The sequence below is a fragment of the Malaclemys terrapin genome, chromosome 5, assembly GCF_027887155.1.
Source record: "Malaclemys terrapin pileata isolate rMalTer1 chromosome 5, rMalTer1.hap1, whole genome shotgun sequence".
NCBI lineage: Eukaryota > Metazoa > Chordata > Testudines > Emydidae > Malaclemys > Malaclemys terrapin.
The window spans coordinates 69,540,733-69,557,677 of record NC_071509.1 but is presented as its reverse complement, the minus strand read 5'-3'; the positions used below and the strand labels follow the sequence as shown (position 1 = coordinate 69,557,677).

Below are 16,945 nucleotides of genomic sequence, written 5' to 3'. Positions count from 1 at the left end.
CTGCTAAAGGATAATGCAAGGAGGACCACTTCTCATCCAGGCACTCCCTTTAGTATCAACAGAGCTAGTACAACCTAATGGGGCTACCAAAGGGTTAGAGGAAGGAGAGAGACAGCTTCTTTTGCTCAGCTTCCCTTTCGCTCATGGATTTTTGGCCCATTATAGAGGATTTTCTGGTATTTTCCTGCCCTCTAAATTTAATTCCCATTGATCTATTTATGCTACAAAAATTAAACAGTTTGGAAAAAAACTCAGAATGTAAATGTTTCCTCTTTGGGTCTATAAATATTGAAGACTATCCCTTCATACACACAGTATGCTTCAAATACCGTTTTTGGCTTTGCAAGATAAAATATTAGTGAAGTATTATGAATTAAGCTTAGCTGATATTCACTTAATCTACAATCATTTGGTAACCTTGAAGGGAAGATTAAAAAATTAGATATTTATACCATACGCATCATTGTGGGATCTGAGACTAATAGTGCAGGAAATTACTGAGTGTACAATTACATAGCCCAACTGGGCTGGGAAAAATAGTAGCCCTTCTCTATTCATTGTGGAAGTCACTGCAAGATAAGTAGATGATGTACAAGTATGAAGAAACAACAAAAAGATCATGAGAAAAGAATAAGGAATAAATATGGATTAATTTATTTTAGAAAGTACCAGCAAGGATTTAGGTATAAGATTTTCTTACCTGCCAGAGATGATATATTAATAATTACCCCTCCATTTCCTTTTCTCATGTATTCCAGACCAATGTATGTTCCTCTGATCACAGAAGTCTGATATATGAAATATAAAGGGGAAATAAATTCTAAATTTGTCCTTTTTTCTTTTTCTTGAGCAGTGAGGCTTTTATTTATAATTTTAAGTTATAACATAGATAACCCACAGTGGGTAGCATTAAAGAAGAACTGCTGCAGGTGACATAACAATAACAGCGCTGAAACAAACTGTATGTTTAATTATTGATATGCTATGCAAGTGTTTCGCTTGTGAATGAAAGTGATCAATAAATTAAACTTTTCTTTGGACTTGGGATTCATTACTATTATTTTTTATGCACAGATGGTGTGTTTTGCACGGAAGAATATACGAGTAACTGACTGAATCCTCGAGAGGTCCTGAGCCCTGTTCCAATGAGAGTTTCATATGTTTAGCACATTCCAGGATTTGGCTCAGTGACATAGTCCCTGTCCTGAAAAATTCAGAATTTAAAGTCCTCATTCTCTTCCATTAAAGTCAATGGAAGTTTTACCATTGGCTTCTATAGGAGAAGATCAGTCCCAAAAGACTATACGTTCAAGGATCAAAGAACAAGGCATACTGGGAGACCCAAAGAAGATCTATAAGGTAAAACATAAAAATATATAAACAAAAGGATGGTGATGGTATAATGTTTTATATAAGCTAGTTACAGGCTGCATGGGAGAGTGTTTGCTTTTTCCAGAGGGATTGGAGGGAAGGAAAACTGATACACTCAGCCTTGCCTAATTCTGTCTCACTGAGATCCATTACTGCACTCCCCTTGCAGTCAGAACTCACTTAAACTTATAGAAGAGTTCCAGGATAAGGTCCCAGTTGAAGAACTGCCCATGCCAGTGCAGAACTTCACCATTACTGCTTTAGTAATAAGTTTTAAAACTATTTCCTTTTAATTAAATATAATAAAAATGCCGACTTTTGTCTAGATCTCCCTTTGACCTCCAGTTTTTCCTAAAATTGAATCCTAACTTAGGTGATTTTTCATATTCCCAATTCCATTTAGTTAGTCAAACAAAAGGGATGCCTTATAGTCAGGAAGATTATTTCACTTTTTAAATGAGATGTTTTATAAATATTACTCGTGTCTAGCACTCTTTACAATCCCTCTACATATGTAACTCCTAGTGAATTCATGAGAGTGCTGAGCAGGTAAGGTTTTCACAATTAGCTATAAATGGGGAGGATGGAAAGCCCCCAAAATAATAGAAATGTAAAGTCAAAACCAGTCAGCCTCTGACTAAACCTGTTGTAAGGAGTGGCCAGTTAAATTGGAGGGGGGGCGGAGAAACCCTCTTAAAATATGAGAACATTAACTACTTTGTTAATGTTAACATTGTACTAGATCAGTAATATTATCTAAATTGCAAATACCAAACTGGAATGATTTTAAAGGTGAGGTATTTGTATATGTTTTTATTCTTCAGCTATAAACTATTTTAACAGTAAATGCAGTAGATATATTTAGCCGTGCACTATAAAAATGTCATGTAGAAATCATGATCCAGATCCTGCTATACTTAAACAGGAAAAACTCTGGTTCATTTTAATAGGAGTTTTGCCATGTGAGAATACTGCAGCATCAAGTCTTGTATTCTATCATACGTACTTTTTACAGTGCCCAGGAGCATGTGAGGCACTCAAGTATAAAATTATTGACTTTTTCCTCTACCAAATTCATGGCCATGAAAAAAGCGAAACGGACCATGAAATCTGGTCTTCCCCATGAAATCTGGTCTTTTGTGTACTTTTACCCTATACTATACAGATTTCATGGGGGAGAGCAGATATCATGGTCCGTTTTGCTTTTTTCATGGCCATGAATTTGGTAGGGCCCTACCCATAGAGAATCAGATAGAGGACCTATCCTGTCCTAGAGAAGCTGCTCAGCCTACAGGGTGGAAAGGGAGAATCCCACCTGGGATAATTAAATGAAATAAACAAATAGGAGAGGGAAATAGCTTGAGACTTTTTGAGGAAGTGCTCTTCCTTCCTTGAAGTAGGGAAGGAAGGGATGGGGGAAGTAATAGAGCCAGATGACTTCCAGACCAACTATATGGCAGGGAGACCCTAAATAGCTGACTGCTTTATTAACATCACCAGATTGCAAATCTTCCTAGACTAAATTAATACTATTAATATTTCTCTTGGCTGAAGCAAGCCAGCAAGTGTTTGGAAGTGACTCTTGCCTTTAGACCAAGCTGAGGAAAATCTCAATCCTAAATGTGAGGGCTTGTCTTCACTGCAGAGTTAACTTGGGCTCTGACTCAAGTGTTGTCAGTAACCTGGCTCACATCCACAGACAACAACCCCTCCCCTATGTGTAATGGGGCTTTACACCTGAGCTAGATGCCCCATCTGGGGGAAGAAGCTAAAGCCAAATGCTGCTCACACTTGGGTTGGTAGCCCACTCATTTTGAAATGTGGACAAAGGCTAAGCCACTCGAGTGCTGATGGTCTTCCAATGCCTTCCCGCAATTCCCTGCATGTGACCAGAATGACAGAGAAATTGTCCCACAATTCACTGGGAAAGAATCAGGGTGTCTCAGCTGACTAACACAAATAACCATGGGATACTGCCCCCACAAGTCCTAGTGATGCACACAAGTGAGTGCTGTACCAGAGTGGATGCAGCTGAGTGAAAACACTGGAGTATGGCTTTGCATTGTGGCTGCTCACACCTGGGATAAGCCAACCCCAGGGCTCACACCCAGGTGCTGATTACTCAAGTTAACACTGCAATGACGACATACCCTGTAAGTAAGCCAGAAAAAGAAACTCCTTGCAGAAAAGCATGTGCTTTAAATAGAGATAATATTTGTTTCGCCTTTGTGTTGTACTCTCCACTATTACTGGTACACTTCTACCTCGATATAACGCTGTCCTCGGGAGCCAAAAAATCTTACCGCATTATAGGTGAAACCGTGTTATATCGAACTTGCTTTGATCCGCCAGAGTGCGCAGCCCCGCCCCCCGCCCCCGGAGCACTGCTTTACCGCGTTATATCCAAATTCGTATTATATCGGGTCGCGTTATTTTGGGGTAGAGGTGTATGTCACTCTACAGCCTAATGCTCCCCTCATACTTTATCCCTTATGAAATGCAACTTTGAACTCCCACTTTTGGTATCAGCCAGAAACACTTTGGCTGCATTTTGAAAGAAAGTTTCCCAGATATTACTTCATGATGCTATAAAATATGGTTGATGGAAAGCCAAACAGCCAAAGAACAACCTTCACATTTCTGTACAACATAGCTTCCAGTTTTGGATAATAAGGCAAAAGGATATTTCTGAAATTACCTCCAAGCCAGCCAAGTATAAATAATATGACCTTCAGTGCACTGATGTAGGACTAACGGGAGCATGTGAGGAGAGAAGTGCCTTCTGGTTTGGTAATTCTTATTACATACTTTGAGAAATAAATGTTGACCCTTACTCTTAATTACTGATTATTCTTAAATTAATGCATTCATCTGTATTTTCACTAAAAACCTGTATTTGTTCCAATTGCTTTAATGTATATCTGCTAATCCACTACATGCAGCAGAAATCATGTCAAGAGATAAAGTATATTGCCCTTGAAGAAGTGACTTGTGATAAATAATCCTTTTACAATTGTAGTGAGCAGCTTGGATATTCTGCATGAAAATTTCAACAACAAAGAACAGCAAACTTTTCAAATTAGAAACTGAACAGTTATTAAATGCAGGTAAAGTGAAAATTAGCAAAGCTGAAACATCAGCACTTGTCCCCTACCAAGACCTTCTATCGGTAGCAGCTTTGAAAGTAACCTCACTGCTTGCCAGCAAAACCCACCATCTCCATAGTTGTGATGATAATTTTCTTACTTAAATATACACATTGATTTATAATGAACAATGAGGACCAGGGCCAGCTCTAGGTTTTTTGCCGCCCCAAGCAAAAAAAAATTTTGGCTGCCCCCCGTCCCAGCCCTGGGCTCCTCGCTGCACCCCCCTGCTGCCCCAGCCCTGGGCTCTTCTCCACCACCCGCACCCCCCTGCCTCCTCAGCACTGGGCTCTCACCCCCCCGACCCGCACCCCCTGCCGCCCTAGCCCTGGGCTCTCACCACCCCCACACCTGCCCCCTCCTTCCACCCCAGCCCTGGGTTAGTTTTATATAACTATATAGTTATAGTTTTAGCTATATGACTAAACAGAAAATATTCTGACATGCTGTATCTAAGCAAAGCCTGACACACATTTCTCCTGGCTCTAGCAAAATGCCTATTCAACGTTGTGTAACACTTAGACACGTTGACATACTTATCACCTTTAATTCAAATTCACATGCTATTTCTATATCATTATGAACTTCCTAGTATGATCTATATGCACCAGAGCAAAAATGTGTCCATTTTCACTCACTACTTCAAACCTCATTATCAGCTATTATATTTGTTTACTATTAACTCAATATATAAGGCATTTCTAATAATACAGGGATTCAATCTTATTGCTCTATCTCCTTGTAGCAGTAAAACACCACACCTTCTTACCTAGAAAAGCTAGTATTTCATGTTGAGAAATGATTTCCTGCATTCCTGTAACACTGGAGATGACTATTACATTGTTACAAAGATGAAAAGGCAACTGATGTCTTTGGAAAAATGTATAGACCCCTTTATCTCCTTACCTCTCCTGACACTTTTTATATAAGTGTCAAAAAACAACCTACCCTATGTTAAGAGAAACCAATTGATTTGGGCAAGTTCATAAAGCAAGTTACTGGAGAACTGGAATTTGAACCTTGGTTGTTTGACTTTCATATTTTCTTTGTTGCTTGATTGCCATCATACTTCATGAGCTATACATAAAATAAATGAATAATGCATGAGGTACCTGTGAGGCTTGAAACTAAATGCTGCTGGTAAGATTTGCACTGCCCAAGTCAGCTGAGGGGGGAAAACAACATGTTGCTGTTCTCCAGGGCAGGGTGTGTGCGGGGGGAGGGTTGATCCTGTCAGGGTTTGGGCTTCAATACTACATTCTAGGAAGCAGGGTTTAAACAGTTTCTCATTACACTATAAACAATTTGCCTCTCAGTGTAGCATTTGCTTCAACATTAGTCACTGTTAGCATAAACTGAGGGTCCATAAACCAGTAAGATCACATGCTTAATGTACAATTACTGAGGTAAAGCTGCATGCCCTTTTCTTATGTGTTCTTCTATGATCCACAATGGCATGTGAGTCACAGATATGATTATTTTCAGAGCTTGCAGATTTCTTTTTGTGCATATGGTCTGATCCTGCTGCAATTGACTTCAATGGGGCAATCACAATCACTTTAAAAGAAATAGTTTTCTCTTCATGGGTCCGATCCTATTTGGAGCATTGACTTAGTATGGGAGAGTACTGGTGAGCTACTGAATTGCAAGGGTGATTTCTCTCTTATTAACTATTAGGCTGTTGGCTTGATTCTAGAAAGGATCTAAATCTTTGCCTATGCCATTTAATTTTTTTCAGAAAGCATCATTTAAAAAAAAAAGGAAAAGGGTTTATTTCATCAGTCAAGCACAAGGCTATGAAATTGTGACTTTCCTTTGATGTAATCACCATTTTGAAGATTGTAACTTGCATTTTGAATGTGTAGATGTGACTGGCTGGAGAGAGAATAAGGAAACCTATTGCATGCCTGGCACCTTCTTGAAGTAACTAACATGAGTTATCAATGGTGGTTGTCAGAACAATTGATTGGATAAAAGATTTGGTTTCCCACTTTGTCTCCAGGGGAAGGTGGGACTTTAACCACCTGACTGCAGCTTTGAAGCTGTAGAGTTGCATGGCAAAGGATTGGAAACCATATTTAAGGAAAGGATCTCTCTCTCTCTCTCTTACTCTTTCTTTTACTAGCTGACCATAGACCAAAAACTGAAGGACTGCTGCAGGCAAAGGCCAGGAGTGGCCTACTTGCCTGACAGATGGAGTGGGCCAAAGGGCTCACAAGAAGGGGTGAGCGTGAGCATGGAAATATTATATAGACTTTTGTTATTTTTCCTAAAGATCTGTAATTCTTGTATGCTTTGAAAGTAAAACTTATTGTCTCTTAGAAACCCCTGTGCAAAGACTATTCCTTACTTTATCTGGCACATGGTCCTCAAAGAATTAAACTATAATACAGTGCACCCATGGGAGTGGAGTCTGGGGGAGTATGCATAAGTGACTGGGGAAGCTCGGGAGGGTTCAGCCCTGGTTTCAGGGCCTAAGGCAGTTGGGCTGTGGAGTCCTGCATCACAAGGAGAGGTGCTAGAAAGGAGGTCAGCACCTGAAAGTGTGGTTGGGTCCCACTACAACAGACTGGTGACCGTACACTAAGGAGCTCAACCAGGTCTGTAAGATAATCTTTGTCTTGCATTTGGCTAGGATATTTGAATTGATGTTTGTATTAATTCAAGATTCCTTCCACAATCCCCAGTGTGATGTGTAGTTCTTAAAAGTATTTTTTATTAATAAGGGTTCCAAACACTTGACACTATTCTAGCTTTCAGAAGAGGGGAGAGAAATTGCAGCTGAAGTCAGCCCACTGGAGTTTTTATTTATGCATTGGTTTGAATTTATGAATTGGTTAGATGAAGGTTTCTAACCATCAGAGGAGTGAAGTTCTGGAACAGCCTTCCAAGGGAAGCAGTGGGGCAAAAGACATATCTGGTTTCAAGATTAAGCTTGATAGATTGATTTTGGCAATTAATTGATCTTTGACTATTAGCGGTTATTATGCCCAATGGCCTGTGAGGGGATGTTAGATGGGGTGGGATCTGAGTTACTACAGAGGGTTTAGCATGCTCAGGGTTTAGCTGATTGCCATATTTGGGGTTGGGAAGGAATTTTCCTCCAGGGCAGATTGGCAGAGGCCCTGTTTTTTTTTTTTTTTTTTTTTTTCCTTCCTCTGCAGCATGGGGCATGGGTCATTTGCTGGAGGATTCTCTGCACCTTGAAGTCTTTAAACCTTGATTTGAGGACTTCAATGGCTCAGACATAGGTTAGGGGTTTGTTGCAGGAGGTGGTGGGTGAGATTCTGGGCCTGCGTTGTGCAGGAGGTCAGACTAGACAGTCATAATGGTCCCTTCTGACCTTGAAGTCTATGACTCTATGAATGCTGGGCCATGAGTGGCATTCTAAACTCAGAATCTTTAGCAGTAACTGGGAAATGGCTGACCTGCCAAGTCCCCTGTTTTTCCTGCATGCTTGAATCTCCTGGGGAACTGGAAGACTTAACAGGAATTGGGAGAGATCATAGCAGCTAGGGGTGTATTCTAGTAGAACATCTCATCCTCGTTTCCAGTCAGAAGACCTCAGAGCATAGAGTTTATAGGATGAATGTATGGGTGGCTGGGGAGGTAGTAGAGTACCTTGTGCTGTCTGTGTGAAGTTGGGATTTTTTAGTAGAGCTGAGGCTTTGGGAAGAGAAGCAATAGCAGGGTCAGCAACAATGGCAGAGCTGAATCTGGATATGGCCTCCGTGATTCCAGCTCCCACAGAGCTGGGCAATGGGTCTAAAATAGTCCCCCAAAGACAGAGCCAATGGTTAGGGTGGTAGCCTGGGTCTTGGGAAACAGGAATTCAATTCCCTACTCCACCCTAGACGTGTGGCATTGGGCAAGTCACTTAGTCTCTCTGTGCCTCAGTTCTCCATCTGGGGAATAATAGCACTTTTCTAGCTCACAAGGGTGTTGTAAGGATAAATATGTTAAAGAGTGTGAAGTGTTTAACTACTACAGTAATGGGGGGCCATATAAGTATCTTAAGTAGATAGAATCTGCCAGGCCTGATGAATGGGCAAAGCTGTGACATGCTTCATTGAAATATATACAGCAAAACCCTGACTCATAAGACAGTAAGCATATGAATGTCCAAGTGAAGGGAGCTCCCTCTCCTGCCCCCATAAATGTCATTTGGTGAAGTGGAGTCTGTAACTTGAGGATTTAAAGGCATTTAAATGACCAGTAAATTTTGATTTTCCTTGAAAATAATAACCCAGTTGCCTTCAAGGGACTTTATTTATTATTAAATACATTCTGCACCAGGGTGTAAATAGGTTAAGGGAAACCCCAGAACTAGAGACTGAATCAAATGTTCTGTCAATGCTATCAGTTACACCTCTTTAAACTGCAGATCCACAAAGTTACTGAGCAAAGTGGCTTATTTTTTTTTTTTTTTTTTTGTAGCTCATATGATCAGGAGTTAGATAAGCACTATTCCGTTCTTCTATCTGCAGGACCAAGCTATTTAAGTTCTTTGTAGGATCAAGCCCTGAGTGACTGTGACACTAACCAGGCTTCAATTTAGAAATGGAGAAAACTTCACCAATCTCAATTCTCAGACAATTTTTACCTTTGTATAAATAGTTTATATAAATGAGACGAAAAAAATGTAAAATGACCGATCTAATGATGTCTGCTAGCCTCTCAAGTTCTGCCCAGTAATAATGAGACTCTTACATGCCTGAACAAATTCTATGTATGTATTTAAATTTTGCCTCTTTCTAATAACTGTTGTTAGGCAACTGCAATATTTTAGCTTTCTAATGCTGCCAGTGAAATATATGTAAAACATGCAGTGAAATATGGGAACAAGAATTCCTAAATATATATATTTTTCAAGAAATCTGACTAAATTAATTTTCAAATCTTTAGTGGAGTAAGGCATCAGGTTTCTTCCTTCCCCTCTTAGACTTCCTTCTCCTCCCAAACATACACACACTTTTTCTTAGTTAATTAAGTTTAGAAATGTTCAGAAAAGGATAACTATATATTCTAAAATATTAAAAATTAAAAGTGGTGATAAATTAATTTTAAGATTTCTTTTTAATGGCAAATATTTCAGCTGAACGTCTTATTACAGCCCTGGCCTCTTATCTTATTTGTTTATGCTCTTGTCTAATTATTATAAAGTAGCATTATATAATACTGCTCATAATTCTTGTTCTCACAAGTCAGAAAAGCAAATTAATGTTTAATATGCATGGTAACTAAAAATATTAAGAGTCTACTATCCATAATTTAAAGTAATGAACAAACATCATTTTCCTACCAGAATGATTCATAAATTTGAAGTTAACACATGTAATCACTTTTTATGATATTTTATGGGTCTTTTCTAGCCCAAGACAATGTACAGCTTTACATGCATAATATATTTGTGGCTAGGACTATGTCTTCAAAGGGAAGCTGACATTGTGTCTAGTGGTGGAATAAAGATCCAAAAATTGTACAGTGGCAGGCTTATGTTGGCATTCCCTACTCACATATCATGTATGTTGAGAGAGTTGAATCATTATTAGACTCCCTAACTCAGTACTCCAAAACAAAGCACTTTTTCTGTCAAGATGACTGAAGCTCAATACAACTGTAATTTAAATCAATGTAGCTATTTTTGTTGACTTCAGAGGGAAATGATTTAACCCTTAGTGTTGGGTGGTTGTTTTTCTTTTTTTTCAGTTAAAGTAAAAAAGTCTTTGTAGAACTATTAAAAGGGAAACAGTTGCACTGAGTAGAGTTAATCTATGGAATTCACTGCCACAGGAATCTTTTCATTGGCTCCCACTCTTTCTACATCTAGATCAAGCTTCTTGCCTTTACTCTCAAAGATGAAGATAAACTGAAGCAAAGGGAGTTTACATCCTGGTGCTCAGAAACTATGGTAATGGGTGCTCTAGAAACACCTTACAGAAAGAAATTAGATAAGTGATATGCCCAAAGTCACATAACAAATGAATATCAAAATTGAAAAGATAAGCCAGGATTCCCAGCTCCAAATTCTTGATCAAACCATTAGTCAACACTCTTATTCATCCCTGTTCATCTTATATACAACATTCCACAATGGCCTGAGTGTATTACAGAGTTTTATTCCACTTCCTGTTAAGCACACGATGCTGGCTACTATTCAAGTACTTGATATGACAGTCAATAGTTTGATCCAGTGTGGCAGTTCCAGTGTTTCTATTTGCTCAGTATTGTTTTGTGCTTTTATTTAAAAATATGATTTTTGTTAAATAAATTGTTGGCTGCTTAAACTGAAAATGATGTCAAAGAAAGAAAATAAAGTACATGATTCCAGTTTTAACAAATAATCATAGTTAATGTATCCTGCTTATAATTTTAAATAGTTCTTTTCCATTTTAAAATATGGTTTTGTGGATGAGTTTAATGCTTTTGAGAATGATACATTAGTGAATCTATGAGCAATCAAACTGTAAACTATTCATTTCACTTTCAATATACAGTATTATAATTGATGCTAGAAGTCTGGTATAGGGAAGAGAACTTGCATCCAGATCATTGCCTGGTAGCAAACCTGTCTTATGTGAAAGTGCACGGCAAAGTATCTGGTTATCTATGTTTTAGGAACTAGATTTGAAACATCATATTCATACACTGCACATGACATATCGCATATGTTTTGCACTTAAACCTCTTTGCTTTTTGTCTCCACAGGGACTTTGCCTACCTCTAAACTAGTGAATTTTTTGATTTAACTGTAAAGAGCCTTCCATGGAGATCACGTTATGTTCTGGCATATTGTGCCCAGTAATGTTAGGGCATGGAAGTGATGTCTCAGATCCAGGTGGCAGTTTCTTGAAGAAGGCTTTAATTAGCGTCTTGAAGAAACAACTGACCTGAAAGTGCTAATGTTTTGTCTCTATTCATTGTACTGAGAAGTGATAGAACTTTGTGATGACGTCTCTTGTTCATCAGAAAAAAAAATTCATTACAAATACAGTGTCCTTATTAAGTATGGTAAGTATCTCTTCAGATGATAACATGTCAAAGTCTCAGTCTACTTTAATTTTGAGTAATCCTAGGAAGTTTAACCAATTTCGGAATGAGGGTACATACTATCCCTCCTTCTATGACATATCAATTAGTTGTGTGGTTCTGATGCATCTGCCTATTGCATATCTTGATAAATTCCTCTTAGTAAAACACATGTAAAAGATATCTGCTTTAGTGTACAGCGATAACAAAGATGTAATTTGATCAATTAGATCACCAAATGTCTTTACATAAGCAGGTTTGCCCACACCAACAACCGTTGTCTCTTCCTCTATTATAAGGCAAAATTAAATATCTTGAAGACTTATGGCTGACGGATAATCAACGTCTGCATTTATTGAGCAAAATTTCTAAATGGACCCCAATCAAGCCTCTAAACTTACTGGCAAATTGTTATGCCCATGATTAAATGCATCCTTATTTTTATGTGCACAATTAATTGTGGACACAAATGATAGTTAACTGTCTTGACTGCCTGATTTTGTATCTCCAAATTAGGTAGTTAGATGGCCAACTACAATCATTTATACTCTGAGTTAACTGCTAGCATAAAAATAAAGGCACAGTCAATTGTGTGAAGGCATAATTACAGTCTGTTTTTTAAACTCAGACCATTTGTGTCGGTCTATACTGACTCTGCACCAATCTGTTGGTTCATCATTTCTTCTTGTGAGATACTTCATCAGTTCACAATGCAAAATATCCTGGAGGTTAATTTCCTAGCATGATTCATAAGAGCTTGAAACAGGAGTGGATGGAGTAATATATATAGTTCAGTATGTTAAAAATGGTATTTGATTATGGTGCCATGAAAAAGAAAGTAAGTTTATTAAATAAAATTTAAGCTGGGAACCCTATCCTGGGATCTCAGCTGAGCCTGTACCGAGACATACCAATCTGGTGCAAAAACTAGTGTGGATAGACTTGTAGGAATCAAAGAGAACAAGAATGTAATTTAAACTGTAGATGTGATGTCAGTCTGTTTTTCATGATGATCTGTTTTTTTTTCAAAATCATAATTGATTTTGCACCTATAGTATGAGCTTTCTATAACTCGTTATAGTACAGTCCATATCATTTAAAAGTCTACTTTCCCTGATATTTTTGTCAAGAACACATTGGAATTCAGTGGCATCCATCCTGAAGGGCTTGAAAGTTTCTGCAGGGCACAGATTTAATTGGTACTGACTATACTTTACTACATAAAGTAAAAAGGTCATTAAGGCCCCCAGATTTAGGTACCACTGAAATCCATAAAACTCCTGCTTGGTAGGCACCTAATTTTCACTGTAGAAATCCCTTTAGAGGCCTAAATTTCTGTCTCTGGGCATATGTACTGCTGACTCAGCTAGGTGGCCAGACACTTATCTTATGCTTAAGCCCCAGTGTGATCCTCAAACCAGGTGAAGAGAGGTATTGTCTCATCTATATTGTGTGTGGGGCCTGATCCAGTAGTTAGGCTTAGAGCATGCATAACTCCACACAAAATGGGAGGGAGTGGGGAAAGGAGGCAGCCTCCTTTAGACCTGAAGTTAGGGAACTCACATGGATTAGGGCACAAACAGGTTCAATTCTCCCCCTTGCCAGATTGGAAGATGAGATTTTGAATCAGAGTTTCCTCACCTCACAGGTGAGTGCCATTGAGCTATAGGATATTCTGATGTGAGTCTCCCTATCTCTCCTGTTTAAGCTGTTCCACTTTGCATATTTAATTATTTATACATTGAGACAGAGAGAGTGAGAATGACTCTTTAGTCTGCTAGAGCACTCACTTGTTCAAATCCCTTCACCTCTGGCAAAGAGGGAATTGAACCTGGGGCTCCTGCATTTCTGGGTGAAAGGTTATAAGGAGCAGGCATCTCCTCCTTGCTCCCTCCCTGCACAACTGCTTTGTGTGGAGTTCAGCCTGTATCATTGCCACTTTTGCAAAAACGTCTTAGGTGTCTGACTCCAGGAGAGAGTTCCTAGCTGTAGAATAGACACCTTTCTCCAGCCTGGGCATGTGCACCTCAGTCCCTGAGCAGGGCAGGGCTTAGGACACATCCCTCTCATTGGCATCTGCCATTGGCTAACTTAAGCAGCTCCTCACTTAGCATGCTAGCTTTTGTGGATCCCATTCTTAGGCACTTTTCTCTCCCCATGTATTGTATAGGGAGCCTAGTAGCTTAACTCAGGCTTTGTAGATTCCAGTGTGGACAGGGTGGGGTGGGGAGAGGGACTAGGTGCCTAAAAGGCAGGTGTTGTAACATCTAAGTCCCTTTGTGAATCTGGGCCTAGAAGACTAACTGTAGAAATACTTCATTTTGGATACTTTTTTGTTTTCTCTTTTGGAGACACAATGATTTAAAAGGTAGCTTCAGCAAATTTGTTTCAGAATCAGCATACTCAAATTATGCAAAATAACTTCTGCTGCCACTTCTACCAAAATGACTGTGGATGAATCTGTTTTTGATATTAACATATCAGTAAAGAGGGCTCAAGGAGTCTCCCCCATCAACCTCTAGTTCCCCTATATAGGAGTTAGATACAATCCATTGAAGAGTCCCAATGCCAACACTAACCATATGAAATGAGACAAGAAAGGAGGTGGTGAGATTGGGCACTGACCTTGCTCTCCACCTATACTAGCCACTAGAGCTGCCCAGCAGCATGCACTCCCTCAGGCTCCCAGAAGATATTTCCAGCTAGCAATCCTTCTGAGACTTCTGCTTTAGCATGGCCACTCTTCACCCTTTCCAGTGCACCTCTGGCTGTAAAATCTATAACCTAGCCCTGTACTTTTAGATCTCATATCTTGCTCTATTAGTGAATTGCCAAATTCCAACAGAGTGTCCATGTAATTTTGTTTCATACTGAATGTGTTTTGATCTAATTTAAAACATCCTCATGTATAAAAAGTCATTATCCTAAGAAATGATGATTGAAATTATTTTTTGCATATTTATCCTTCATTGGAAGACTGACATAAAAATATCTTTCATGGCTGTAATTTCATGCAAACTCTATATTAACCCCTCCTCCAAACTTCCTGTTGTTGCCCTGTTTGCAGGTGCAAATTACTATGTTTGGCATTAGGGTTCATGGGAGTGATGTACAGAGGCACACTGAATCCTAACATGGAAGCAGGTCTTTCCTGAATAATGGAATGATAGTCAGAATTTGAAAGGTCAGGCCATAAAGTAAGTCCTTCCTGACTGATAGCTCTTTTGGTGTTCAGATCTCCACCCTATGTGGCTTGAAAACAGAACCACCCAGAAATGGTGACTGAGAAGTGAACCTCCAAGAAGTGAACCCCCACTTACAACATTCTTTGGCAATGGGAAGTTGGGATGGCATTGGAATGGTAGTCATGTATTAACAAACAAGTTGTGACATCATGTCATGTGAGAAGCCAGGAATGCATGTGTGAAAGACCTCTTTTGCAAAGTCACTGAATTTACAGGGTTTCAGCTGGACAGCTGCTCTTGAGCTGAAAGAATGTGCTCCAACTCATGGGTAATGGTGAAAATATTTCATATGTGAAGAACTTGGAGCATATATATATGCCTTTAGAAAATGAAATATGTAGCCTTAGATTAAACAAATCTTTTAATAGCGGGCAACTTATTTCTCATATGTATGCCAGCTGAGCCTCAATAACAGTTGATGTGTCTTAATCATTTGCATAGAAATGGACTCCAGTGAAGACTGAGACTAAAGTAGGTCTATTGTGTATATTCTAGTTTTAAATATGGGCCAATAAGTTATTTTATGTTGATCTTGTTTATAAGTGATTCATTCTCCAACTTTTATGCACAACATTCCTATTTTCATGTTTGTTCACTTTGGAATTTTCAGAGGCTTACTACTATTTCAAACTATCTTTTTATTCCAGGTTACCTTCTGACTGATTAACATTAGGAGGATTTAAACAGATCCACTCTCCATAACACATTTTTCTCACACATCTAATATAGAGAGACAAAGAATAAACAATTAATGACATTAGTGGTTTGTTGGTAATGTAGACCAATATAACTTTTGTTGTGGTTGCTTTCAGCCTGAAATAATGGCTTTTCAGGGATCAAAGATCCCCATCCGTCAGGAATGTTATTATTCTATATATCTCCATATCTATATTTGTAGCCAGGTTTACAAGCTGCAAAGATTCAACTGGAGTGAAGAATGTGAGAAATGAGTTGTGAAGTATGAGAGGCGGAGAGCTCATGAACTTTCCATTCCATTCCATGAGAAACTTACTTCTACAGAACTTATTTGTATATATTTATTTCTCTCTGCTACAAGACAACTGCTACCTTGGATAGGCTTGTCTACCAGCAACAGCAGCCATGACTTTTCACTCTTTTCATAGTTCAGTATGCTGCACGTACCATATAGTCTGTGGGATTAGGCCTTGCATGCCATTATGATAGTCACTAGAATCTAGTAGCGTAATGTAATATACTTGGATAAAAATAATTTAACAACACTATTACTATAAAACATGGTTATTACCAATAATATTTTAATTTATTCTTTTTTCAGAGTTGTATGACTGATTACCAGTTCCAGCAGTCTGCTTTCCATCTATATGTGGAACAATCAGTGGGAAATGTGTATGTACAAATAGCAAAAGACTAGATTTAAGGTCTGGTGTGTGGGTCTTAAGGGAAGACTATTTCTCTGCATGTACAACAAGGAAAAAGTAGAGAAAAGAAAAGGAACTAAAGTCCATAACTCTATATAACCAGTAAATATTTAGCCATCATTAACATTAATAATGTACAGCTACAGGACAATTAATGATTGTCATAGCATTATTGATTCATTTTATTCTTAACTGTTAAGATATATCAGTATTTGAGATTAGTATTACAATTACAGTACTTGCTTCTGTGCTAGTATAATTATCTATAGTGACTCTCATTTATGTATACGTAGGGCCATGCCATACAGTGACCATGAATGGCACTCATGTCACTGGAAGGTAGGGTGTATATGTATGCGCGTACATGTGTTGCAGGCAATATAGGACTTTTAATGTGAAGAAGCATGATGATCCATGAAAGAGACTTAACTGTAGAGCACTGGTGCATCTAAACATGATTTAAACACTGTTTTTGAAACACACTTTTCAAATGGTAAATTTGTTTCTTTAGATGTTCTCCAGGAGGACATACATGTTGAGTGTAAACAAAAACCAATGAACCAAAAACAGTCTCTCACAAATCCACAACACATAATTTCTTCTTAAACTTTACCTTAGGTGTAATCAGCATTATAGGCTGGGATTTTCAAAGAGGAAAATTAAATTAGAGTTGAGTGCCTAACTCCCTTAGGCCTCTTTGAAAATCTCAGCTTTAGGGAATACAGTATGAACATTTTAAAACAGATAATGCTTA

General features: G+C 38.6%; 1 protein-coding gene across 2 annotated transcripts in view; it reads right to left on the bottom strand.

The window, feature by feature from the left end:
- Nucleotides 1–16,945, bottom strand: part of HPGD (15-hydroxyprostaglandin dehydrogenase) — a 33,350-nt gene that overhangs the window by 11,036 nt on the left and 5,369 nt on the right. For both annotated transcript variants that reach the window (XM_054029511.1, XM_054029510.1), the window contains exon 4: nucleotides 701–788. In XM_054029511.1, the coding sequence (XP_053885486.1) occupies nucleotides 701–788 (88 nt within the window). The remainder of the gene's footprint in view (nucleotides 1–700; nucleotides 789–16,945) is intronic.